The sequence below is a fragment of the Caretta caretta genome, chromosome 6, assembly GCF_965140235.1.
Source record: "Caretta caretta isolate rCarCar2 chromosome 6, rCarCar1.hap1, whole genome shotgun sequence".
Lineage (NCBI taxonomy): Eukaryota > Metazoa > Chordata > Testudines > Cheloniidae > Caretta > Caretta caretta.
The window spans coordinates 46,008,071-46,036,057 of record NC_134211.1 but is presented as its reverse complement, the minus strand read 5'-3'; the positions used below and the strand labels follow the sequence as shown (position 1 = coordinate 46,036,057).

The 27,987-nt window shown below is 41.4% G+C and overlaps 2 protein-coding genes and 1 long non-coding RNA gene across 3 annotated transcripts in view; 2 read left to right on the top strand and 1 right to left on the bottom strand.

The window, feature by feature from the left end:
• Window positions 1-28: 28 nt before the first annotated feature.
• Window positions 29-27,915, bottom strand: LOC142072518 (uncharacterized). The gene is made up of 2 exons (XR_012668919.1): window positions 27,831-27,915; window positions 29-4,902 (listed from the first exon to the last, which is right to left on the bottom strand). It is a non-coding gene; the product is annotated as an uncharacterized LOC142072518 (long non-coding RNA).
• On the top strand, window positions 9,054-20,568 carry HTATIP2 (HIV-1 Tat interactive protein 2). Its single transcript, XM_048854790.2, has 5 exons — window positions 9,054-9,248; window positions 9,339-9,446; window positions 12,874-12,993; window positions 19,986-20,047; window positions 20,156-20,568. Exons 1-5 carry the CDS (start codon window positions 9,054-9,056, stop codon window positions 20,382-20,384), a joined length of 714 nt encoding a protein of 237 aa, XP_048710747.1. The 3' UTR covers window positions 20,385-20,568.
• PRMT3 (protein arginine methyltransferase 3) overlaps window positions 27,627-27,987 on the top strand; it is a 102,647-nt gene continuing 102,286 nt past the window's right edge. Inside the window, exons 1-2 of the mRNA XM_048854255.2 lie at window positions 27,627-27,767; window positions 27,852-27,987. Coding sequence (XP_048710212.2) covers window positions 27,641-27,767; window positions 27,852-27,987 — 263 coding nt within the window. The 5' untranslated portion in view covers window positions 27,627-27,640. The remainder of the gene's footprint in view (window positions 27,768-27,851) is intronic.

The following is a 27,987-nucleotide window of genomic DNA, read 5'->3' as shown; positions in this document are numbered from 1 at the left end:
TACTCTAGGTTAATTAATAAGTAAAAAGTGATGTTATTAAATAGGGTTTAAGTAGTTCCAAGTAATAGACAGAACAAAGTGAATTACCAAGCAAAATAAAATAGAACACGCAAATCTATGTCTAATACAGTAAGAAAACTGAATTCAGATAAAAACCTCATCCTCAGAGGAATTCCAGTAAGCTTCCTTTTACAGACTAGTCTTCTTCTAGTCTGGGTCCAGCAGTCACTCACACCCCCTGTAGTTACTGTCCTTTGTTCCAGTTTCTTTCAAGTATCCTTGAGGGTGGAGAGGCTATCTCTTTAGCCAGCTGAAGACAAAATGGAGGGGTCTCCCAGGGGTTTAAATAGACTTTCTCTTGTGGGTGGATACCCCTCCCTCCCCCTGTGTAGAATTCCAGCTACAAGATGGAGTTTTGGAGTCACATGGGCAAGTCACATGTCCATGCATGACTCACAACTTACAGGTAGCAGCCATGGTTTGCATGCTACCTTGAACGTCCTCATGTAGACTTCCTATGTGGATTGGAGCCTTCCAAGATCCATTGTCCATTAAGTGCTTCTTAATTGGGCACTTAACTTGCAAATTCCTTTCTAAAGAAGCTGACTAAATGCCTTACTAAGGGCATTTAAAATCAAACAAGTATACAGCCAATATTCATAACTTCGAATACAACGACACATGCATACAAATAGGATGAATATATTCAGTAGATCATAACCTTTACATAGATATGTTACATGGCATATGTAGCATAAAACATATTCCAGTTATATCATATATACATTCATAAGCATATTTCCATAAAGCCTTATGGGGTGCATGTCACACATTGTACTACCCAAAGAATTATGAAATCATCAATTGCTGTGCAGATGATTTCTCATGAAGTATGTCCAGTTGACACTTCAGTCTGCAGCTGCTTCTTTAGGTTAGAGTTAGCCTTTGCAGTCCTTATGTAACCAGAGTCAGTGAACATTTACTTTGGTACAGAAATCAACTCATGTGACAATATATTCTTGAGGACAACCTCTTATGAACTTGCTTGTAGGCCTATCACTCCTGAATAGATAAGGTTAGTGTCAGATATCTTTGTTGGACAAACCTGTACATGCTTTTTGTCATTACCAGTGCCTCTGCTATCCTTGATATTGTATCATAGGACTCTGGGCCAGCTATGTTCAAATTCTTGCATTTGATTAATTTCAATTGTAAGTGTGTTGTCTACTTTGACTGACGGTGGTGCCACAAGACCACTGAAAATATCTATTATTGCCACTGGGTGCTTAGGTATCCATGCACAACTCTAGCTTCTTACTCATGGCTTCTCTGTCCCTTGTATCTTCAACAATCCTTGACTTCATTTCTCCTTTGTGGATCTCTTGTATTTATGTCTCAGTGGTGCCATCTATGTTCGCAGTGTCTACCACCTGTCAGCTGCATATGTGGAGGCTAAGAGCCCATGTCTTTAGGGTCTTTGGTTTCAGGTTGATCCTAATGGTGCTGCCATGGCCATGGCCATACCTCATGAAGGTGGTTTCAATGTACATGTCACTCCATATGCCTTTCCATATTCCTGGGACATGGGCCTCAAGAAAACAGCTGGCCATGTGTTTGATTTAAAATCTGTTAATTTCTATAACTGTCCAATACTGGGAAATTAATTATTATGAGTGAACGTGTAAGAATTTGTTAAGTAAGCATGCTCTGAGAGTACAAAAAGAATATGCCTTGTGTGTTGATTTGGGCACGTGGAGGGGACATATTAGCAAGGTATACTGCTAGTACAGACACACGTACCTCCTAGCTAATTATGTTCATACTAATTCTTTGTTTTGGAAGTTTTCATTTAAAAAATAATTGAAATCCAATTAAAGTTGTTTCATCATCACCCAGCTTGTGAATCAGGAGAGGAGGTGATAATAAGTGCTCAACATATTTCAAAATGCTTAACAATGACAAGATGTCATCAAGCAGTATCTTTGAATTTAGGGTTTTGAAATTTAGAATTCACAAAAAAACGTTTTATAGACACTGAAAAAGGTACTACCAAAAACTTGCATTTGGCTACCCTGATTAAATGTTCCACTGTGCCGGAGGAGTTAAGTTGTAGATCATGGTCTTCATCCTGGAGTTTTAAAATATTTAGGCAATATTTCAGATATCCTTGGCCCTAGCTATTGAGTGTCTTGAAGATACAGACTGAGACCTTGAAATTAGATTTGTTCATGGAAGCTTGTGTTCCTGAGGAATGCTACAGCATTCAGTGCTAGCTGGAGTTTCCTATTAGTTGATGGCTTCATGTCTAGGTATAATGCATTGCTGTGGTGCAGCCAAGAGGTGGTAATGGTATGAATAACATAGGCCAGGTCATTGTTTGCCAGGATGGGATGGAGTCTCACTTTAATTACCTGGGTACTTTTGTTTGACTTAAAAAAGATAATGACTTAACAAAAACTGTTGCACATTTTGAATTGCTTACAGATTTAGGGCCAAATTCTTCTCTTGGGCCTTGTACAATTTTGCTGCCACTAGCATCATCTAACCCTGCTCTGAGAACATGATCTACCCAACATAGCACTTAAAATGTTGGTAGCAATCAGCAGGCCATCTACACTAGGGTGGAGATGAACAAGTAGCAACAGTAGGAGATATTTGCAAAACATCCCAGATGTAAACAAAGCTTTACGTACAAAGAGCTGCATCTGTATAAATGAGAAGTACACCTTTAATGTTTCCATCAGTGGTTGTGGAGAAATATGAACCCACCCATATCATGTTTTGGCAATTAAAAAAACAAATCAGATTTATCAGGGGGAGTACAGCTACAAACTACCCCTTATTTAGCCTGAATTGTAAGGTTACAATCCATCCTTTACACTGTATGCTGCTTGGGGGTAGGTATCATGTATTGCTTTGCAGCTTGTTTGGCACCAAACATCCAGTTGATAACTAACAATTAATTTATAATAGTTATATTCATCCTGATGTTTAATGAACTCACCAGGCACTTAATAAAAGAGGGCCATAGTGTACAGGCCCTTTCCTTGTTCTTACCAAGCTTTGTATATGTAATTAGCCTTGACCAAATACAAGTAGAAACATTTTGGTGGATCAAAAAAAAGATGATCAATATAAAGGATACTGAGCCATGTCAGGGAAGGAAAAAAAGAATGTTGCTATAATTATTATTTAATTGTATTAGAGTAGTGCCTAGAGCCCCCAGCCTGGTTATGGCCCCATTGTGCTCAGTGTTGTACAGACATGTAGCAAAAGACAGTCCCTGCCCCCAGCAGTTTTCAATCTAAAGATGTAACAGGTGGTTAAATAAACAAGCCTGTGGGAGTGGGAGGAGGAACAAGGTAAGAATAATACAGGAAACTTTTTTCATAGACTTGTCTTGCACAATTTGTAATTTTGTAAAATACGAATAAAAGGTACATCTGCTCTGATGCAACTTAAGGTGTATTGTTTTATTTTGTAAGTTGCATGTAGGTGGTACATAAGAACATAAGAAGGACCTTTGGTCTGACCCAGTATGGTCGATCTAGCCCAGTATCCTATATTTGGACTGTGGCCAATGCCAGGTGCCCCAGAGGGAATGAACAGAACAGGTAATCATCAAGTGATCCTTTTGCTGTAGCTTATTCCCAGCTTCTGGCAAACAGAGGCTAGGGACACCATCCCTGCACATCCTGGCTAATAGCCATTGGTGGACCTATCCTCCATGAATTTATCTAGTTCTTTTTTTGAACCCTTCACAACATCCTCTGGCAAAGAGTTCCACAGGTTAACTGTGCATTGTGTGAAGAAATACTTCCTTTTGTTTGTTTTAAACCTGCTGCCTATTAATTTAATTTGGTGACCCCTAGTTCTTGTGTTATAAGAAGGGAATAAATAACAATTCCTTATTCACTTTCTCCACACCAGTCATGATTTTATAGACCTCTATCAAATCCCCTCTTACTTGTCTCTTTTCCAAGATGAAAAGTCCCAGTCTTATTAATCTCTCCTCATACGGAAGCTGTTCCATACCCCCAATCATTTTAGTTGACCTTTTCTGAACCTTTTCCAATTCCAATATATCTTTTTTGAGATGAGGCAACCACATCTGGACACAGTATTCAAGATGTGTGCGTACCATGGATTTATATAGAGGCAATACGATATATCTGTCTTATTATCTATCCCTTTCTTAATGATGCCCAGCATTCTGTTTGCTTTTTTTGACTGCCGCTGCACATTTAGTGGATGTTTTTAGAGAAATATCCACAATGACTCCAAAATCTCTTTCTTCAGTGGTAACATCTAATTCAGACCCCATCATTTTATATGTATAGTTGGGGTTATGTTTTCCAATGTGCATTACTTCACATTTATCAACATTGACTTTCATCTGCCATTTTGTTGCCCAGTCACCCAGTTTTGAGAGATCCTTTCGTAGGTCTTCACAGTCTGCCTGGGACTTATCTTCAGTTGGTAGAATGATGCAACCATAATTTCAACACAGTTCTGGTTACCAGATTTATGGCTTGCACAAGATCATTGTTACCTTTAACACACTCTCACTGGCTAAGTTTGACTTGTTTACTTCTTTAGTTTCTGTGGCAGAGTAAGTAGTGATTGCAATTCTTGGCTTGGTATTAAGCTTACCCAGATAATGATCAGTTATTTTCAGTGTATTATATTAAAAAAAAACTATTAAAATTCACAAGCTTACAAGTCCTGGTGGGAGTAAGAATTGATTGTCAGTTAAAATTGATTTCTGCAAATCCTACTTATCCTAAACTACACCAGACTCCCTAACCCCCACACCCCACACAAATGGAGTGGATGACAATTTGATAGTGCTTGGTTGTAGTCACAGAGCAGTGTTCATCAGTGATGCAGAATGTTATTTCACTGGAAAAGAAGAAACAAAGAAAAGCAGTCACAATGTGGTGTTCCATGGCAAAAATGGACCAGTCCTGCAAACCCACATTTGAGTTTATATTTATAGGAACAGGGGCTACGTACTTTGTAATTCAGAGTAGGACAAAGTAGTTTAGAAAGATATTTAGTTTCTGGTTTTTAAGATGGTATTACAAATATTACGAACAACGAGGAGTACAACAATTAAAAGTAAAAATGATTTAAAATGTGTAGCTGTCCTTATTAAAAAAATTATGACAATAGATTCCAATCTTGTTTCCATAGTCGAAAAACCAACATAATGCTATAAACTGTAGTGTTTTAGACCATTATGATAGAATGCTATTGAATTATTAAGGGTATAGAGTGTGCTTAATTAAATAGAGACAATGTAGCTAAAATTTTTGACTCTCTTCATCCATGTGAAAATCAACTCTGCTGCAGAAATATGCAATTCAGATATGTGGCAAATACTGGAACAGTCCTGGGGGGATGGTATGAAAACTTCTAATTTACTGACATGCATTTCTGATCCTCTCTGATTCTAAGTACAATGGTATAGGTCTGATCCAAAGCCTGCTACTTTTAATTTACTTCAAAAACTTCTGAATCGGCCCCTATAGGACCCAACTGTATGGGTCCACAAGCTGACAATGAATCAAGTGATATTGATTTAATCTATGTGTATTAATGCATACCTATACAAATAGGAAAGACTGCATAATAAATGTAGAAACATTATATTTCTGAATTCTAAAGAACCTATCATTGATAGTGGAAGATAATATTACAAGTATATCTTCTGTCTTATCTATCAAATTTATTTGCCCATCTATCCTAAATATGTTGGGTCAGATCCTGTGTCCCACTAATGTGTTTTAATTTTGCCAGTGGCAGATCTAATAGCTATCCTAATTGAGCTGATCAGGGTTCCTTGGGTGTGGTCAAATTCACCACTGGTTTAAAGGTACAGTGACTGGTTCTACAGCAAGATTGTCCCAACCTCATTAACATAGGAGTGTTTGGGGAGTGAGAGATGCATTGTGAGTGTGGCTGGAGCATATCTGTGGAACGTGTGGTGAGAGTGATCAATGTCTACTGAGTGAGAGTGCTCAGAGTTACCTGCTTCTTCGAAGAACACAGCTTTGTAGGGAGTTGCTAACTCAGTTGATCTCTCTCTCTCTCTCATATTGCAAGTAAGCTGATGGTGATTTGGTGGACTTGTGGGGGTTACTCTGGGAATTGCTCAGAGTGGGTTTGATGGAGGGGATGAGGTAATGCAGATATGCATGCGCTGCTCAGCAGTGAGTGGTGCTGCCAGCACCATAATGATAGCAGCAACTCTGCTTCTGAGGCATCTGAAGGACTTTGAGGTGCCTATAGGGCAGCAGTTGTTACCAAATCTCACCTGTATCCTCCAAGCCCTCATGCAGCACAGGCTTGCTATAATATACATTTGTGAATGTGGCAGCTCTGTAAAATTGGGCCATATACAGCCATGGGAGGGCCATTTATTAATTCTTAGAAATGGCCTTAAAGAAGGCCAGAAGGGACCATTATGATCATCCAGTCAGACCTTCAGCATAACAACCTCACCTCACCCAGTAATTTCTGCATCAAATCCATAAATTCTGTTTGAGTATAGCATGTCTTTTAGAAAGACGTCCAGTCTTGATCTAAGTACTTCAAATGATGGAGAATCTACCACATCCCTAGGTAAATTGTTCCTATGGTTAATTGGAGAAAGTGGGACAAATTTATTAGTGCAGTTGTATGACAGGGTTGCTTGTGATGGTAGGAGGCAGGGCTCAACAGCCCTGGGGATCACTTCAGGTTCATGTCTTGTGTTCCTAAAGCTCATGGTTCAGAGTTTCAGCAGGCCACTGGCAGAAGTCAAGAAGAGATTCTCCCATCTCCCCCAAGGTATTCTGGGAGAGTTTTTTTTTTAAAATCCCCTTCCACAGCTGGAGATGGGGAAATTGGGTGGGGTGGGCCAGGGCTTTGTCTCTCAGTTGCTTGGCTGGCTGGTTATTGCTCACAGTCTCAGGGTCTAACTGATTGTCATATGTGGGGTCAGGAAAGAACTCTCCCCAGGTCAGTTGGCAGTGACCTTGTGGGACAGGGTATTTCACCTTCCTCTGCAGCATATGGATGTGGGTCACTTGCCAGGATTATCTGGATATTTTTTACTTAATCATTTCCCTGCTATTGCAGGGGCCTCAAGCACTGGTGCATCTCAAACCCTCCTATTTTCTGCCTGTGCCATATAACAGTCTAGTCTCCTGTGGGCTCTAATACTTTGAACTTGTTTCGATTGTTGGGTTTCATGTGTAGCTGTTGGGTGGTGTTGGTGGCCTGTGATATACAAGAGGCCAGACTAGACTATCTAGTAGTTCCTTGTAATAGAGTATACAGACCCCACACTTGACAAGAGGGGGTTAAGGAGCTGCTCTGAACCCTGTTGGCTTTGCCCAACCACACCTGCAAAGTCTGCATTGGCTTGAGGAGGGACTTAAAAAGGGAAACAGAGTAGGGTCAGTGGAAGGCAGACAGTGGAGGTGAGTTGATCTACATGTTAAACTCGTGGGAAGGAACCCTGCAGGAGTTCTTGCTGCCTGAGGCCTGGCTGTATTGCTGTCACCAAGCCTACAAAGAAGGGGCCTGTGACTCTGAAGGTCAGAGACTTTATCTTTATGTTCAGTTCTTTACTTTACCCTGTGGGAAGAACGGGGGCTTGTAGGAAGTGATCCAGGGAGGCAGCCACATAGTACCTGAGGGTGCAGGACTTAGCTACCTACCACTGGGCTCTGCATCTGAGCTCAGTAGAGAGGGTGGGCCTGGACTCCCCTACCACTGCCTGAAGAGGGAAAACTATAAAAGCCTATCCCTCAGCGGGAAACCTAGTTGATGGAAGGTCCTGAAGATACAGGAATCTGGACCATGAGACCCCAAACTAAGTGGGAAGCCCTGAATCTCTTATCTGATCCTGAAGACCTCCCTGTTCTTGGACTTTTTATATGTACGCTAAAAGGGGCGGACTTGAAACCATGACCAGGCTGGAGGTCTGAGGCATTGAACAGACAGACCACAAGTCTACAAAATCATCATCAACTTACTTGCAATATGAGAGAGATCACTGAGTCAGCAACTCCCCACAAAGCTGCAGTCTAATGCTGTAATACAGGGCCCATACCACCTCCCTGCTTTTACATCAAAGGATTGGGTTAGCCCTCTTAGCTACAGCATTGCACTGGGAATTCATGTTCAACTGGTTGTCTACCACGACCCCTAATTCCTTTTCATTGTCACTGCATTCCAGGATACATGTAGTCCCCTGTTTTGCTTTCCAATCCGTAAAAGGGGGGTAATGATATTTACCTCCTTTGTAAAGCTCTTTGAGATCTATCAATAAAAGGCAATATATAAAAACTAGGTATCAGCATTGTTTGTTCTTTGTAACTAGAGATCACCAGCCCCCGCAGTATTATATATACTTCCAAGAGCCTCCTCGTGCTGCCAGCCAGGATATCAGCAGCACATACCCCTGCCCCTCCACCAAGGCTTTGGTGCTCTGCACTCAGAGGGCATTCAAGTTATTTATTAGAGAGAGAGGTGCTATTTATGACTAGGGATAATTAGCTCTTGTATGTCATACTATTACCTTTCCCAGCAGAATTCCAGAAATAACCCCTACACCCCCACCCTGTGGTGGATACTGAATAATAGGCAATCGGGATGGGATTTACTAGGGAGATATGAAACATGCCAAATTCTCAGTCACTTTCAAGGATAATTTCTTATTTTGGATTAAAGGTAAAGAAGTTATTTTCCAGCTCCCTGTTACAATGACGGGTTTCCTAGTGTATGTCAATGAGACATAACATTTCACTCTTCATTTAAAAAAAATCATTTATTCAAATTGTCACAGTTTGAGAACGGTCCTGAGAGACTGAAGACATGGTTCAATGAAAAAGTCCTTAAAACATTTAAACCTTTCTTTTTTACTATTAAACAAAAACACAGTAAATTTGATATAACAGAAAACAATCAGTCTGCTTCTTTACCACTAGACAAAAGGATGTTTAAAAAAATCCACTGTGACTCTTTTAAAGAACTGTATGATTTTGTTTTTCATATACAGAATGGCTGAGCTTGAGAACATACAAAACCTTCGTGAAAACTTCAAGAAACATAATAAATCTTGTTTTATCCTTGGTGCATCAGGAGCAACTGGCAAAGAGTTGTTAAAAGAAATTTTGAAACAGCAATTGTTTTCTAATGTCACCATCATAGGACGTAGAAAACTGACTTTTGAAGAAGTGGCATATCAAAATGTGGTAAGTCATATGACTGGCATATTTGGTGTCAGTTTTAACACTGCTTTATCTGTTAATGTTTTCATGTTATTTTGTATCCTTGTGTTTTAGAATCAACAGGTGGTAGACTTCGAAAAACTGGATGAATATTCTGCATCATTTCAAGGTCATGATGTTGGATTCTGTTGTCTTGGTACCACAAAAGCAAAGGGAGGAGCAGTAAGCAAAAATACACAACGTTGCTTAGTTTTCACTTTGCAGAAGTATTGTACGAATCCCTTTGTTTCACTCCCTTCTTTCAATCAGCGCAGAAACAGTAGAACAGAACCGTGTTAGTCTGTAGCTCACGAAAGCTTATGCTCTAATAAAATTGTTAGTCTCTAAGGTGCCACAAGTACTCCTTTTCTTTTTTTAGTAGAACAGCTAACACTCCTTCCCCCAACCCCCACATTTAGGAAAATTTGGATTTAGTTCTGATTCTAAGTTAAAGCTTTACCACCTGGGCCCATGTTTTGTTTCACTCTTGTGAGTGATATTTGTCTGGTAAGGTAGATTTTTTTTGTACGGAAAGAAATACAGAATGTGGAAAAGATTCCTTTAAAAGAATCTACTTTGGGGACCTTTTAAACATTATGCTTCAAGTGGATACTGTCAAGTTAACTGAGCCTAGATGCAGAGCTGAAATTTCAGCATGACAAAATCATCTATTTGAAACTTTACCTCTGTAATATTTCATTTGTAACTTGTGATGCAGAATTGTCCACAATATGCACAGCCTCTGCCAAAAATGATGACTTAGAGAGCAGGTTCTACACTAGGGTCTGATCGACACTGGGGGGGATCAATTTAAGTTATGCAACTTCAGCTACGTGAATAACGTAGCTGAAGTGGACGTACTTAGATCTACTTACTGCGGTATCTTCACTGCAGTAGGTGGACTGCTGACGCTCCCCCGTCGACTCCGCCTATGCTTCTCTCTCCGGTGGAGTAGTGGAGTCGACGGGAGAGCGCTCGGTGGTTGATTTATCGCGTCTTCACTAGACACAATAAATCAACCCCTGCTGGATCAATTGCTCCAGAGGTAAGTGTAGACATTCCCTTAAATACATTTATTACACAACCAAGTAGGGGCATATATAGAATAGTCTAGACTTGCAAAATTCTACCCGCCTGTTTGTCTCAGGCAAGTAACCTTTTTCTTTGGTGGATAAGTAAACATTAGTGTTTTCCTTAGGCCTTGTCTACGCTGCCATTTTACAGTGCTGCAGCTTTCTCACTCAGAAGTGTGAAAAAAACATCCCCCTGAGCCCTGCAAGTTTCAGGGCTGTAAAGTGCCTGTCTAGACAGTGCAACAATGCCGGGAGCTGTGCTGCCAGCGCTGGTAGCTGTTCCCCTCATGGAGATGGGTTTTTTTTATAGCGCGGGGAGAGCAGCACTTTAACGTTGCTAGTGAAGACATGCCTTTAGTCATCAACATCATTGTGGTAAGGTGAAGAAAGTAGATTTTATGGGTGGGCGAGGCTGAATTAGTCAATAGATAGTGTGTTCGTAATGCCACCCTGGCTCATCCTCTTCTGACTTCAAAGAAGAAATGTTCATGACCATTATACAAACAAATGGGCCATCAGAATGTACCAGGCTTTCCAATTGTTGAACATGGAGTATGTCATTCAGCAGTTAGTTAACTGTGTTGCCATTTATTATACTGTAACTAGAAGTTTGTTTTTTTGCTGTGGCTGTTTCATTCTGCCTGGCTGTCGACTCAACAAGAATGCACTATTGTATGGGGCAGGGAAGGCAAAAGAAAGGCGTAGGAACTTTACTATTACTGTTTGGTTTTAAATGGAAGATTAGAAAGTAGAGGATCCAGTAGAAATCTTCATGGAGATCCTAAATCTATGGAGCTTATTGTGCCAAAGATTTGATCATATATAAAGTGTATGTTAAGTCTTTGAAAATTGATAGCCAGTTAAATGCAACATTAAAGACAACAGGCATTTTTGGCTGTTGAGGTTTTGCTCTCAATTAAAATGCCACATGTTGGAGGTGGAGGGAGGAAAGGAGAAAACCCATCTGAATTTAGCAGCTTAGAAAAATGAATGTTTATAATCAGTTTGAGAACTCAGTGGATTTGTGAAATCATTTGGGATTAACAGGCTATTGATTGCTAATAAAACAATATTTAGCTTTGTCCAGGGAACAGCAGTGGAAAAAGGTGTGGGCACCTTGTCAAACAGGACCCATTGAGGAGAGATGATGGGTTAAGTGTGGGGGTCTGAGTGGGTGCCAGTTCTTCAAGGAGAAGTTGTCAGTTGTTAGTAAGGCTTGTGAAAGGAAGGACGCCAGCGTCTGATGGCTGGGGTAGTATTGATGCAAGTTAGCTGACTAATCAGATTGAAAAAGTCCCATGGTATTTATGTCACTTTAATTTTCATCAAACAATTGGAGACGACAGCACTCTATTAAGGAGAGGTTGATCCAGAACTAAAGCTAAATAAATTAGGGTCTCAGTTTAATCAAATTATCCCTTTACTGGCCTTGGATTAACTGAGAGAGACAGCGTCGGTCTAGGGACTCCTGATTGGCTAATTTTTTTTAAGAAGCTGATACAAAGAATGAGAGATTTAAAGCAGACGGCTACTACTCGAAATACCCCAAACAAGCCCTTTCAAAAAAAAAGTTAGAATTAATATTTATCAGCAGCATTTGCAGTTTTATTGAGGGAAGCTTCTATTTTTTATTAGTTTTGTAAGGCAAAAATCTCCATTTAGTCTGAAGGGCTGAGGTTTTGTCACATTTACAAAACAAGACACTGAAAGTGTACCCAGAAATCTAAGAAATATCCTAATGCTACTATGTAATGTTCTGAGGCAGTTTCTCTTTTCTCCTAACTGGTGAATGACTTGTAGATGCCTTGTTTATCTGCTTTTAAAATCTTCTAATTAAACAAAGATAACATTTAGGAATTTACTTAACCGTGGGTTAAATAACTTAAATATTTGGCTACTTTTTGTTTTCTATGTGCTTTTAAATTCTACATTGGGACAGATACAGCCAACCTGTGCTTGCAGGAGTAGACCCTATGATGTTACTTCAGTAGGAATTTAGGGCACTCCATATTTCTCAGGATGCACTCAGGATCTTTCAAGATTGGGCCGTTAATGAAGGAATCTGGCGTCTACAAAAGTGTGCTTTTCAAAGATTCTGCTCAACTGCAGAAATAAGACAACCAACCTTTGAATTACTGACTTAAATAGGACTGGAAGGGAGCTCTTGAGTCATCAAATCCAGACCCCTGCTATTGCGGGCAACCTCTTGGTAATAAATTTATTAAGAGCGATCTTAAAACTACCTAGTTGCCCCCTCCCCTACACCTGTTGGGCGGATGTTTCAGAACCTCATTCTTCTAATGGTTAGAAACCATTTACCCATCCTTAGCTTAGTTAAGTATGAAATGCTTTTCTAAAATGAAGTACCATGGAATTTCTCTTCAGTCTTTGTTTGAAAAATGAAAGAGATCTGGAAGAAAACGGAGAATCACTGGATTTTATCCCACTTATAGTTTTGCTTTCCCCCACCCCACACACTTTCCCTCTTCTGTAGATTCTTCTGACCTGGCTCTAATTCAAATAATTTTTTATCCTAGGATGGATTTGTTCGCGTTGATCAAGATTATGTTTGCATGTCAGCAGAGTCGGCAAAAGCTGGCGGTTGTAAACACTTCCTCTTGGTATCTAGCAATGGAGCTGATAAGCACAGTATTTTTTTATTTTAAAAATCAAGGTTGATCTAAATCTTATAATAATAATCTGGAGAAATTTCTGTACGGCTTAAGTGTGTAAAGTCAAAATTTCCCAGTGAATTGTTTAAGCAGTTATCCAAAAAGAGGGGGAGGTTAACCAGGAATAAAACTAAGCAAAGAAAAATTGGAGAAGATTCTTAGACAGCTCGAGCGATTTGAGAAATTTAAAACTAGATTGAAAAAAAAAACACTAGAAAATTTACTATCAGAGATAATCCTGCACTGGCAGATGGATGGACTAGATAAAGGGCCAGATTTTCAAGGTATTTAGATGTCTAAAGTTGCGGATAGGTGCTTCTGAAAATCCCACTAGGGATGGGATTCCCAAAGGTAACTATGCACCTAACTCCCATTGATTTCAATGTCAGTTAGGTGCCTAAAAACCTTTGTAATCCATCCTACGTGCCGAACCTGGTTAGGTGCCTAAATATCTTTGAACATTTGGCCCAAGTTCTTTTTCATTTCTAATTTCTATGTTTTTTTACAATTCAACTACATTGTTGCTATCTAGGGCTTCTCAGGATTCAGTTCTGTCCTCTTATGTGAATAAAATTCCCACTGCCTTCCAGAAAAGTTACACCTGTGTAACAGAGGACAGAATTGGCCCAGTGGGGCCATGTTTTCAAGTGCTCAGCACCCACAATTTGGATCAGATTTTTAAAATATCTCAGCTTCCATTTATGCACCTAAATAAGGTTCATACTTTCCAAAGTGCACAGTGCCTACTAACTCCCATTCTGACATTTATGGTCTGGTTTTCGAAAAGAAAGTCTGGCCCCAACAGTGGGTACTGAGCTCCCTTGAAAATCTGGCCCTATCTGTTTTATCTGAAGTTCAACCTGTTAACTCATGTAAAAACTACAACCTGCCTTGTCAGCACTCAGATTTTACCTTGAGTTAATTAATTCCAGTTAGGTAACTCAAGTTAAGAACTTTTTGTGTGTGTGAAGACAAGGCCTAAGATAAACACGGAAGATTAAATACTGGTCTTATTGACATCAATGGGAGAACTTCCGCTGACTTCAAAAGGGCCAGGATTTCAGAGAGGAAAGAGAGAGAGATTCTTCATGCCTCTTGTTTTCCTGAGTGTCTTAATAACAATATATCTCCAGAGAAGCTCCTTCAATCAAAATATATTTTCACAGAATCATACATCTTACAAATGGAAAATCCTATTAGGTTACTTATTCATCCCCCTCACCAATGCTGCATTGTTCCCCAGCATGTTTACTAGTGGTTTGAGCTGACTTTGCTTTGCAGAGGTTCATTTTGGAACTAATTCCTACAGGTAAGTTACCACCGTATATGTTTTTTAATGCTACCATTTACAGCTACTTCAGTTTGAACTGAGTTGAAACTCAAGCGTGCGGTAGTGTAATGGTGCAAGTCACCTGAGGCCATCCCAGTTCTTCCTAAATGCCTAGTATTTCTTAGGGGTTGCCTCATTCAATTGCTCCAGGGTAGATATAGTTCTCTCAGATGTCCTCTCTCAGAAGAAGTCAGAAATCTGTCTTCACTTCCAAGTGTGCCTGAGTGCCTCAGTGATTTTGACCTCAAAACAATCTACAGCCCTGTCTACACTGGGGATTTGTCCCAGTTACAGCCATTGATGTAACTGCATTGGTGCAAACCTCTTGTGTAGGTAGGCAATGTTGCTATTGGCACCAGTGGTGCCAACCCCTGCTTGAAACGGAGGCAAGTTCCGCTGGCGCAACTAGGTGGGACCCAGTGCTCGTCGCCAATGGCTGTAACTGGAGAAAACCCCCTGTGCAGACAAAGACTAAATACTTAAGTTTTAATCAAAAGCAAGAGAGAAAACCTTCTTAAAGTGATGGGTCGACAGATCATATCTGGTCTTATACTCAGTAAGAGTTTAGCGAGGTGGGCATAATTATAATGAGCAACATCTTACATTTATGAAAAATGCATCCTCTAGTGTTAATGTCCCCATACCCTCTGTCTCTCTTCCTGAGCAACCTGTCAGCAAGAAGCCTCTCTCCTCAGATAGTCTCTCCATCCTCACAGCCCTATTGTAATTTTCAGTTTCTTTGAGGTTTTTGCAATCAGAAAAGGAGGACTTGTGGCACCTTAGAGACTAACCAATTTATTTGAGCATAAGCTTTCGTGAGCTACAGCTCACTTCATTGGATGCAGTGAGCTGTAGCTCACGAAAGCTTATGCTCAAATAAATTGGTTAGTCTCTAAGGTGCCACATGGTTGTTATCCTGAAACTTGAGGTTTTTGTGCTTATCACATCACCCAGTCAAGAACCAGAGCAGAGCCACTTTCTGGGCTACCTAAGAAGTGTAGCTGCAGTAGGTGGCCTGATTGGCTTTGCCACCTGATCAGCTGGAAGGATCAGCTGACCGGCTCTTAAGTCCAGTAGCAGCTGCAATTCAGTGGCTGCTCCAACCATCTGCCCACAACTGTGGTAGCTTCTGTTTGTTCCCAGACTTGCCTGACTTCAGCTCTGACCCTTGGCTCTAATTCCTGGCTACTGACTCCTGCTCTGACCATTGGCCCTGACCACCCATGTCCTGGTCAAATGCACCCACTCAAAGTGGTGTGCCAAGTATTTCTGCACACTGGATATTACTGTCTATCTCATGTCCATTGAATTTTTTTTTTCCAAAATCACTCACTTTGTTTTTCCCATGTTGCTTTTAAAAGTTAGTTTGCCTAAAGGTGTATACAGATAATGACTGATGATTGTAATCAGCAGATGTTTTCTGTCCCTGAATGAATGTGCTAACCTTGAAAACAGGTTATTGTCTGCCTTACATCTGAGGTTACAGAGACAAGGCTCATAAAATTTTTATAATTTTTTCTACTCAATAAATTGATCCTATGTAAATATGAATGATTGACATATTAATTCCAATCTACCACATTCTTCTTCCAAAAGTTATAGAAATCCTACTCTCCCTTCTCACAAGTGTTAACAAAAAGGAAGATAATTTTGATTGGTCTTTTTTATAACAACCATGGTTCATACCTGTATGGTACACGAGTGGGAGTCAAGAGATCTGGGTGTTACTCCTAGCTCTGCCATTGATTACCTGTATTTCCTTGGCACATCAGTTAACCTCTCTGTTCTGCAGTCTGTAAAATGGGCATAGTTATAGTTGCTCATCTTTGTGAGGTACCTGGATCTCTGAATGAAAAATGCTATGTAACTGAGATCTTCAGAGACTGAAAACTGTTGATAGGTCCCTCCATAAGCTTTCCCACAGGGGAGCTCAGGCATAAGAACATAGGAACTACCATACTTGATCTAACAAATAATCCATCTAATACAGTATCTCATCTCCAGCACTAGCCAGTACTAGATGCTTCAGAGGAAGATGAAGGAAATCCCTTAATACACAATTATGGACTAACTTGCCCAGTGGAGAAATTCTTACTAACTTAGGTCTATTAGTGGTTGGCTTATACCCTGAAGCATGAGAGCGTTTAAATTTTGTATACACTTTTATCCTGTATAACGTAGTTGTGGATGTTCTAATTTTTCATAGAAATGTCGAATCCTTTCTTGAATCTTACTAAATTATTACTTTTCAGTTGTATGTTGTAGCAATGAGCTCCACAGGTTAATTACGTGATTGCAATTTGATTACATTTATTTTGTGCAAACAGAACAGATTCCAAACAAGAAATATATATATACTTGCTGTTTTAAAAGGGCCAATTTCACAAAGCTGAAAGCAATTATAAGCCAAATCAGCTAAGAGAGAATTTAAACAGGAAAATTTGAATGATAATTGGGAACAGTATAAGAATATTTTACTAGATGCCCAAAAAGCCAAAATCCAAAAAGACTACAATGGTTTAAAAAACAAACAAACAAAAAAACCAGCCGGGGAAGTGAAAGAAGCTATAATATATCGCTTGGAAAGATTAGATTTTTATTGGTAAATGTTGATAAACATCAACACACACAACAATGAAAAAGTATTTCCATCAATAATAGAAAATTACAGAAAAGCAAAGTAAGAAATATGTTGCTTGAGAACTTATTAGAGTTTGATTTAAGGCTAAAATTTTTACACATAATATTTGCAGTTTCTCTTTTAACGGGTTATAAAGCTTTACCTTTTTGAATCTGTGTCTAATATCCTTTAATTATTATCTAACACTCCCCCCCCATAATTTCCTGCAACTGTGAAAATTTAAATAAATAAAAATAGGGAAGAAATGCTTAAAACCCATAATTCTGCACACTGAAAATTTAAATAAAAGTTTTAAAAAGCTTAAAAATAAATCTTGAAATTTTTGAAACCCATTAAAATTACAAAAGAAACAAAAACAAATTCTGCCAAGTCTATATATACTTATATAAAAACAAATAGAAAAAAAGGGGAAGTTGATAGTGAATACAAATTAGGAATTACAGAAAATTGATAAGGGAAACAAAAGGATGCAAGGAGAAATCTCTGGCCAGCAGAATTAAGGAGAAGAAGGACTCTGCTAAAAAGTATACTAGGAACAAAGGAAATCCTACCACTGGTATTTGTCTATTTCTAGCTGGAAATGGTAGAATTGTTGTTAATAATGCAAAAAAGGCACAAGTGTTGAATAAATACTTTTATTCTGTGTTTGAGAAAAAGCCAGATGATTTATTCATATTATATGATGATGATCAACTACTTTCCATTCTAACAATAACTCAGGAGAAGATACACTGCAGCTACTGAAGTTAGCTACAGGTATTTTAAAATCAGTACGTCCAGATAACTTGCATCCAAAAACTTTAAAAAGCTGGCTGAGGAGCTTTCTTTAATATTAATGTTAATTTTCAGTAGGTCTTGCAATACTAGAGAAGTTCCAGAGGACTAGAAGAAAACTAATGTTACGCTAATATTTAAACAGGTGTGACAGAGTGCTGAGATCTGACAGGGTGGGTCAGCACTCTGATCACTGTAGCCTCGGGTTAGTTCTGCCAATAACAGCTGATTGGATAATTAGCTAATCAGAAGGTGAGGCTGAGGAGGTAAGGAACTAATTAGCCCTTAGATGAACAACCTGATAAAAAGACAGGAAGGAAGTGTTATGAGGGAGGATAGGGCTATCTGAGACTGGAATGAAGGAACTTCTAACATAGAGTGAGACAGAGAGTGACTGACCAATCTATTTTCCTCCTAGGGCCCTAGCAAAGAAGTGTTGAAAGAGGTAAAGGTTAAAATGGCGATGTTGTACTGTACTGAGTTAGTGTTTGGATTTAGAATAAAATACAGCCTGCACACAAAGTGAAAGTGGGTCTGAGCAGTTCTGGGGCATCAGAGGATGGGGAGAGAGCATCTCCCCATCACAAGAAGGTAAGCAGGATGATTTGGGCAACTATAGGCTTGCAGCCTGCCATCAATTCCAGGCAGATTAAGGGAATGGCCAATACAGGACTTGACTGATGAAGAATTAAAGGAGAGTAATATAATTAATGCCAATCAACATAGCTTTATGAAAATAGTCATCAAACAAACTTGATATGTTTGTTATAGGATTAAAAATTTGGTTGATAAAGGTAATAGTGTTAACATATTATACTCCTGTTCTGTACAGCATTTGACATAGTGCCACAGAATATTTTGATTAAGAACAAGAACAATACAAAATCAAAATGGTCTTAAAATGTAATTGTAGTGGGGTCCCCGAGGGATTGGATCTTGGCCCTATGCTATTTAACATTTTCATCAATGACCTGGAAGAAAATAAAAATAAAATCATTACTGACAAAGAGGACAGGTAACACAAAGATTGGGGGAGTGGTCACTGATTTAGAACTACCTGAATTGGTTGGTAAACTGAATTGGTTGGTAAATAAGCAAACAATGCATATTTCAATATGGACAATTATGAAGTCATACATATAGGAACAATGACTGCAGGCCACACTTCGAGGCTGGGGGACTCTATCCAGAGAAGCAATGACTCTGAAAAGACTTTGGGATCTTGATGGATAATCAGTTGTACGTGCACTCCCAGTGTGATGCTGTGGCCAAAAGTGCTAAGGCAATCTTTGGCTGTCTAAACATAGGAATATTGATCTGGAGTAGACAGGTTATATTACCTCTGTATTGGTACTGGTGTGACTGCTACTGGAATGCTGTGTCCAGTTCTGGTATCAAGAATTCAAGAAGGATATTAATAAACTAAAGAGCATTCAGAGGATAGCCCTAAGAATGATAAAGGATTGGAAAACATGCCTTATGGGTAGGGCCATTTTGGTCAGTTTCACAGTCATAGGATTTAAAAAATAATAAATTTTACGATTTCAGCTATTTAAATCTGAAATTTCACGGTGTTGTAATTGTAGAGGTCTTGACCCAAAAAGGAGTCATGGGGGTTTGCAAGGTTATTGTAGGGGGGTTGCGGTACTGCTACCCTTACCTCTCCGCTGCTGCTGGTGGCGGCGCTGCCTTCAGAGCTGGGCAGCTGAGAGCAGCGGCTGCAGGCCGGAAGACCCGTTCCGAAGGCTGAGCCACCACCAGCAGCAGTGCAGAAGTAAGGAAGGTATGGTATGGTATTGCCACCCTTACTTCCATGTTGCTGGCTTCAGAGCTGGGCCCTCAGTCAGCAGCCACTCATCTACAGCTGCCCAGCTCTGAAGGCAGTACCGCTGCCAGCAGCAGCGCAGAAGTACGGGTAGTAGTGGAGGGTGAAAATAGTTGGGTAGGGGGAAAGGAGGAGTGGGTAACAGTGATATATTTTGCTATAGGCTAACTGCATGTGCAATTTTGTGTATATAATTTGTTTCGTTGGGTTTTTTGTAATTGTCAGGAGACAAAAAAGCAGATCAGTAGTAGTAACCTATGGAGTATAACACAAAAGTCCTAGAAGTTTTTTGCTGTCAAAGTTGAAGAATCTTTATCAAGATAGTATTGACAATACTTTAAGCATGCTAGAATGATGAGCAGTAACTTTGGGGTCCTTGTTTCATGTCCTGGATTTTGTTTTTTTAGGGTGAAGCAGAAGTTAAAATTGAAGAACTTAACTTCGATCACTGCACTATATTTAAACCTGCGTAAGTGATTAAGTGTGAGTGGAAACTGTGTTTGCTGTCTATTTATCATTTCCTCTTAATCGGTCTTTTTCTCTCTCTCTCTCTCTCTCTCTTTTTTTTTTTTTAAAGATTGATTTTATGTGACAGAGAAGAGTCACGTCCATTAGAATGGTGTGCTAGAAAAATTCTGGGTTGCCTCTCTCATGCGATGTCTATTACTGCACTTTCTGTGCCCGTGTCCACATTAGCAAGAGCTATGGTGAACAATGCAGTAATCCCGAGTGACAAGAAGGTGGAGCTGTTAGAGAACAAGGATATCCACAGGATTGGAAACCAAGATGAAACAAAGACCAGCTAACTGGTGTGATGTGATCAGATATTGTGCACTTCTGTCCCTCTCTAGCATCATCACCAATTCCTATTTCAGGATCTGGAAAAAGCTTGCAATGCAGTAAAATTTTCTTAAACATTTGTGGTTTCTTCCTCCTGCCCCAGGATTATGAAATAGTAATCCATTACATTGTAAATCGTGCTGTACCATGCAAATCCTTTTATAAGGATTATGAGATTGTGACAATGATAGGAGTCGTTTTTCAAGATGTATTGAATGAAAATTATACTTTTGCTGCAGAATTTTTTAGTATGATTTTCATCCAGCATATTACATGCATTGATCCAAATGAACAGGTGCCTTACATTTATTAAATAGTATTTTAATATATGTAATAAGAAAAAAAGGTTTCAGTTACAAGACTGTGTGGCACATTCAGTCCGTTATTCTCAGAACTGAACATTAGCAAAGGGTGTGCAACGGAGCAAAGACTATGCAATCAGTGACCCTTTGCCCCTTCAGTGGGAGAGAATTTCAGTATAACACAAAGAAGCTGCTGTTACTAGTTTTGCTGCTGTCAGCCAGGGACCGTTTAGAGAATGGTTGCTGTCGAATCTGTGCCAGTAATTATGTTATTGACTAAGTGTAGAGGGAAAAATAATTTATCTAATGATTTTAAGTCATTTGTTTATTGCAACTAAGCCTTGCTGCATAAAGTTGGAACCATTTGGCTTGCCAAGGGTTCTTGTGTAGATTAATTAACAAGAAAATATATATTTGTGCAAGGAGTTCATACTGTTTCCTAGTCTTAGGGATTCCTTATTATACATTATATTGGAGAAACCCTATAGAAAAAAATCTTTATCAGTAACAATGGTTGATTTTGATAAACAATGTTTGAAGAGTCGCTATTAATCTGATATACCTCAAAATTTTTATAATCAGAGATGGGTCCAAAGGAGACCTTCTAAAATAATCAACCCCCTTCAAACTTCACTGGGGTTGTGTTTTTGATGTTAAATTAAAATTTCCAGATTCAAATCTATGGTTTTGGTACTGGGTCAGATCTAAAACTTAAGAGGCCAATGTTCTGGTTTCAATGTCACAAAATCCTCTGACTTCTTCACAGGTGATTTTTAACCCAAAATAGTAGAAATTTAGAGTGACTTTTGTGATTCTGGGGCTGAGTAATTTGAACAAAAAGCCTACTCAGAATCTAATCTGGATCCAAATGTGGTTTTTTTTTTTAAAATCTAATCTATCCATGTATAAACTGTTCTCAGTCACTACTATTGTATTTGAGCCCCTTCTTTGCTTAAAATAGGAGTAGGAAAGAGAAGAAGAAAGCCAGATTTTGGAGGGGATACCACAATTCCCTGGGTCAGATTCTGTTCTCAGTTACACCCCTGTAGATCTAGCATAATGCCACTGAGAGCAGTGGAGTTGCTCTGGATTTACTGTGCTGTAACTGAGATCAGTATCTGACTGGGACGCAATGTGCTGCTAATTAGAATTTGGGCCACTAGCTCAAATACTTGAATCACAAAAAGTAGTGCTGGTGTTCCCTCTGCTGGTTGTACAATGGCAAATAACTAATAAGCACTGTCCCCAGGGCACTTGACATCTATAATTATGCTGATAACAGTCATCACCCAACATCTTTGCTATCTCAAATGAATTGTTTCTGAAACAAACATGATGCATTCTAGTTTGATTTGAAAGATTAGATAGGAGTCGCTGGGAAGGGAAACCATGTTTGTCGGTGGAATACAAATAGGGGAAAGACCAGAATTAGCAGAAAAGAATTTGCTTTGACCTTCTCAGAGGGTACTACAACTACCCCAGTTATACAAGAATTAAAGGAAATTAAAAGGAAATACATGACCGTATCTTTCTACATGAAAACCAAAGCCCTAAACCTGCATTAGTTTATACTGGGCTTGAACCTGTTTATATGTCACACCAAAAAATCAGTATGGATCCCTCTGGAGCTGTGCCAGTTTAACCAGGTTACAGTGCTTAGCCGACATTACCAGTGCCGGAGGGGTGCTCAGCAAGTGCTTATTGTTGCACATATGAGGATGTGTCACAGTCAAACAGCATAGCTGGATTTAAAGGGGAGGCCAGATAATTTCATGGACCATATTAATATTGATAATTATGCAAACTAAATGGAGAAATCAACTCAGGTGCTGGAGGGCATACACTGATCACTTCAGGGGGCAGGAAAGATTCCAGCTCCTCCACCTCCCCTCTGTATACTTCATTGTACAATTAGAGCTTGATCCAATTCCTATTCAAATCAATGGAAAGACTCCAGTTAGCTTCACTGGGAGATGGATTGATTTTCAGTCAGGCACAGAGTCAATCAGAATAGTAGACTTGTTGGCCATTGGTCTGACCTGGTATGACACAGCTTATTTTCCTTGATGGTGGCCCTCACACTTTACATCCATCAGTATTTAATGTTGAAAATTAAAATAATTTTGAAAGCTATTGTACCTTTTGAATGAAAATGAAGGATCTTTGTTACAATAAATAGTAAAAAGCAGGTGCCAAACTTTGAAACAGATGATTTTTCTGCCTTTTTAGATATTTAATTTCTTTTTAACTAGTCACACTGACACTCATCTTTGATAAGAAAGGGAGAATCACTTTGCTTTAATTTCCTTTAAGAAATAATTTAAATCCAAAAATGGTAACTAGCAATATGTTAAGTGCCTGATTGTATTATTCTCTCTAAATTCTTAGCAATAAGATAAGTAGTAATAGTAATAATTACTACCTCAGCTTGTGTAAACTGGAGTAGTTCCATTGACTTCAATGATGCTATATTGATTTACATCAGCTGAGGACCTGGTCCTTTATCTCCCTCTTTCTCTGTCACAGATCTACATACATATGTATTTGATGCCATAAATTTACACAATGCTTTTCAAACATATAGTAAGATGCAATCTGTGTCCCAAGCAGTTTACAATCCACATATACACGTGATATATACAGTCAACTGAGGCAAGGATTGTTTGCAAAGCACCGTGTATGTATATATCAGCATTTGAGTAGTTTGTATGGACTTGAGAAGGGCACTGCAGATGTCAAAGAGGCCAGAGAAGAGGAGTTTTCTGGAATCAAGACAATAATCAAGTAAAGAAAAATCTATAGCTAGGCGGAGCAGTCAATCATAGAATAGCTAAAATGGCAAATACCAAAAATGATATTAATAGATAATGGCTATTTTAGCGATCACTTATAATTCTTAATCTCCTTGATTTTGTTTTTTTGCATTATTTCCCAGTCACATGCTAACCGGTACCTGTCCCTTATACTAGTTGCCTTGTACTACTATAAAAAGTAATGGTATGCAATTCTTACGCAACAAAAAGGCAAAGAACTGTATGGCCATTGATGTATATTACAGACTAATAAATATACTTGATTCCATTATTAATATTGTTGTTACTACTGTCTCCAAGTCTTAAAAAGAGGCTATGTAAAGTAATGTTTTATGATACCTAATAACAGACACTGCATACTGTAAAATCAATATAAATTAAATTGTATTGTTTAATAATTAGTACTAAAGTCCTGTGCCTAAACATGTTTTCTGCTTATCAAATATTTGTTAAAATATATTTAAAATGTTACTAAAAATGGCAGGTGCTGCATAATTTTGATGTTAGGGAGAGTGCATGTTACATTTTCTTTCTTGATTTTTGTTTTGTTTTAAATGGAATCAGGTCCTAATTTAGGACATGTATTATTTTTCTTAAACAAATTTTTCTAGTGCAGGTTTGGCTCTTATATTGTACTTGTTTTTCCTCTCATTCCCCACAAGGTGGAATCATCAGCTTTCTGGGCCTGGTAAACATACAGATGAAAACATTTAGTAATAGCATGTTGCATTTTAAATGTAAATAGTATAGCACCCGCAAAAGCTCAAAAATCATGAGTAAGTCACCTCCCATCCCCCAATAATGAGATTTAATTCAAAAGATGTGGGTCTTTTTAATCTGGCTTCTGATTTTTGGACTCTTGGGCGGGGGGAACTCTCCAGAGATATAGAGTAAGGGAATTTTTAGCCCTGGCTTCAGGAGCTCTCACTGAGATCAAATTATAAAGATCTGTATAAAATGCTCCATGATAGTGAGTAGCTTCCCTTTCCCCTTCTCCTGAAACCCTAAAATTTTAATTATTTGCCCCCATGTTCTACATCTGCTGTCCCCTGAGTCCATCAATTATACAACCTCCTAGCCCCACATCTGTACCTTACCCCTCAGCACGGCGCCAGCTTCCAGTTGTCCTGGGGGGGTGCTCAACCCCCTCTCGGTCCCAGACCCCACCCCCACTCCACCCCATCCCCCAATGTCCCACCCCTACCCCTTCCTGCCCCAGCCCTGCTTCTTTCTGCCCCCTCCCCGTGTTGCCTCCTCCCTCCCAGTGCCTCCTGCACTCTGTGGAACAGCTGATCACAGTGGGTAAGAGGCAGTTGGAGGAGGAAGAGTTGATCAGCCCAGCTACGGGCAGGCAGGAGCCACTGAGGGGAGCTTGGCTGCTGGGGGAGGGGGAGAACACAATTTAAAGGTTTTAGCTGTTGCCAGAACAGTTCAAGTCACACACATACCCCTCAGGTAGGGCCCCACTTACCCTCAATTTCCCCTCCTGGAAACCAGAGGCACCCACTAATTTTTGTCCACGGGTGCTCCAGCCCTGGACACCCATGGATTCGGTACCTATGCCCCTCAGTGCATCTCTGCAGCTCCAGGGGTTCTTCACTTCCTTCTCCCAGGTCTGGGGAGCAGCTCTAAGGGTTGTTTAGCTTAGTGGGGCAGCTTGTGACATTGAGGCTCCTTTGCAGAAGGTTCCTCTGCTCAGAGGTGATGTGTGTGTGGGGGTGCATATCAGGTCACAATCCCCCCTCCCCCCAAATTTCTGCCAGGGTTTGCCATCCCCATTCAGTCACCTGGTGCGACTGCCCCCCTTCCCTGCTTCGCAGCTGTCAAGAGACAGTGAGCTCCAAGCTATGCCTTATGGGGAGAGGCCTCCGGTTTCCAGGATGGGAAACTGGGGGTAAGGGGGGTCGTACTTGAGGGGTGTGTGACTTGAACTGTTCTGGGAACAGCTAAACCTTTAAATTGTGTTGTCCTCCTTCCCGCCCCCACAACAGCAGGTACAGGTGGTCTCTGCCCATTCTTTGGAAACAACTCTCATGTCAGACCTGACAGACTCACTACACCAAACACATCTTGCAGAATATTTAGCCATAAAGAGTAATATGAAGTATCTAGAGAAAACTTGTAACTTGTCAAGATTCATAATCATTGCAAGATGTATGTACAGGTAATAGTTAAGGAATAATGTATTTATAGTGAAAGCATGGTTTATAGCAGGAGTGGCCAACCTGAGCCTGAGGAGCCAGAATTTACCAGTGTACATTGACAAAGAGCCACAGTAATACATCAGCAACCCCCCCATCAGCTCCAAGCGCCTCCCGCCCACCGGCAGCCCCTCCCCTTCCCTCCCTGCACCTCCAGATCAGCTGTTTCATGGCATGCAGGAGGGGGGGGGGGGGAGAAAGAGGGAGGAGCGAGGGCATGGCAGGCTCAGGGGAGGGGGCAGGAAGGGGTGGAGTGGGAGCAGGGCCTGTGGCAGAGCCAGGGGTTGAGCAGCGAGCAACCTCTGGCACATTGGAAAATTGGTGCCTGTAGCTCCAGCCCCGGAGTCAGTGCCTATGCAAGGAGCTGCATGTTAACTTCTGAAGAGCCGCATATGGAGCCACAAGTTGGCCACCCCAGTTTATGGACTTGGAATAACAGTCACCAGCGGATAATATGTCACAGTGATAGCCCATTTGAACAGGAGGGAGTTGTCACCCCATGCTGATTAACAAGTGATGTAATCAAGACTAAATTGTCTAGCCTTGCTCCATCCCAAAACTTTTAATGGAAAACCATCAGAGCCTACTGCAAACAATCAAAACCACTTGGAGGTTATAAAAAGGAACATTACAACAGACAATCACCCTGATGGTTTAAGCATAACACAGAGTGGGAAAAGGCACTCTGGATCCTTTCACTGAGGAGACATCTTGGGGAGCAGTGATGTTCTCATGAAAAACTGAATCCTGGTTCCTGTGAAACCAGCCAGCTCTGCCGCAGACTGACCTTTGTAGTGAGGGGGGACCCTATTTTATTATGTTTATGTTTTATGATTTTGTTTTGTATGGGAACCATTTGTTTCCATCACTTTCTCTCAATTCTAGTTAAATCTTTACCCTTTCTCATAATAAAACAAAAGAAGGTTTATTTAAGTGCTCACAAGTGTTGTGTGGTTTACAGTGGAGCAGTGATTAAGGTACATCCAGTAAACTGGGGTACACTGCACCTTTGTGGGCAAAGGAGCTAGGAGTGCTGTGAGTAGCTAGTATAAGGGGCTGCATATTATAGGGAGCCGCCCAAGGTAAGCCTGTGCCCCACACAAACCCAGAGCCCCTTCCTGCACCCCAACCCCCTCATCTCGAGCCCTGAGCCCCCCCAAACCTGGAGCCCCTTCCTGAACCCCAAACCCCTCATCCTGGCCCCACCCCAGAGCCTGCACCCTGAGTCCAGAGCCCTCACGCCCCCTCCCGCACCCCAACCCTCTGCCCCAGCCCTGAAGCCCCCCCCCCACCCCAGCCTCTCATCCCCAGCTCCGTTGGGTCGCGAGCATCAACGATTTTCTTCAACGGGGTCGCCAGAACAAACGCTTGAAAACCCCGGCCTGGGGCGGTCTCTCTGCTCGCTGGGGGCAAAGCGCGGCCCGGCCCCGCGCGGCGGGTCAATGCAGCGAGGCGCTCCGAGCCCAGGCTGAGGGGCCATGGGACGCAGGTAGCACGCTGGGGGTTCGAGGCCGGGCTGTGCTGTCCGCTCCCGCCCGCGGCTGCTGCGCTCTGCCCGCACAGCCTCCCTGGGCCCCGTGACCCTGGCCAGCCGGCGTGATGCTGAGCCCGCTGCCGCACTCGGGCAGCGCGGGGACACCGCGCAGGCGGGCGAAGCCCGGGATCCTCCCCCGCAGTCAGCCCGACCCGCTCCCGGCAGCCCGCTGGGCCCTGCGCCCCGCCCCTCTCACACTGGCCAGGGCATTTCCCCACCGGCTGTCTGGGGGCTATTCCCTCGCCGGGCAGCAGGGGCCGCTCCCCGCAAACTCGTGGGAGAGGAGCCCCTCTTGGCCCATTCTCCTTCCGGCGCCGTAACCTCGGCCCCGCCCCTCCACGCGCGTTATCTCCGAACTCTATTGGGCGATGGATGGAGCGTCAACCCGGAAGTGGGGGCGGGGCGGCCGGTGTACTCCCCGCGCGCACGTGGGCAGGCTGTCGGGCGCGGGGCGCGCGCCGTGGTCTCGAGATGTGTTCCAGGGCGGCCGCCCCCGCAGGTGGGTACCCGCGCAGCCCCGGTCCCGTCCCCCCGCCCCCAAGGCAGCGCGCGGCTCGCTCACCCCTCTCCCTTGTGCCCGCAGCTCCGGGGCCCGGCCGGGGGCCGGTGGAGGAGGACGAGGCGGAGATGCCGGAGCGGTCTGACAGCAGCGGCGAGGAGGCCTGGGAGGACGAGGAGGACCTCGCAGAGCTGCAGACCCCGTGCCTCTTCTGTGATCG

Coding starts and splice junctions, on each gene's coding strand:
- HTATIP2 (XM_048854790.2), top strand. CDS start 9,054: ATGGCTGAGCTTGAGAACATACAAAACCTTCGTGAAAACTTCAAGAAA. Junction 9,447..12,873: donor CAAAAGCAAAGGGAGGAGCA/GTAAGCAAAAAT, acceptor TTTTTATCCTAG/GATGGATTTGTTCGCGTTGA. Junction 12,994..19,985: donor CTGATAAGCACAGTATTTTT/TTATTTTAAAAA, acceptor TTGTTTTTTTAG/GGTGAAGCAGAAGTTAAAAT.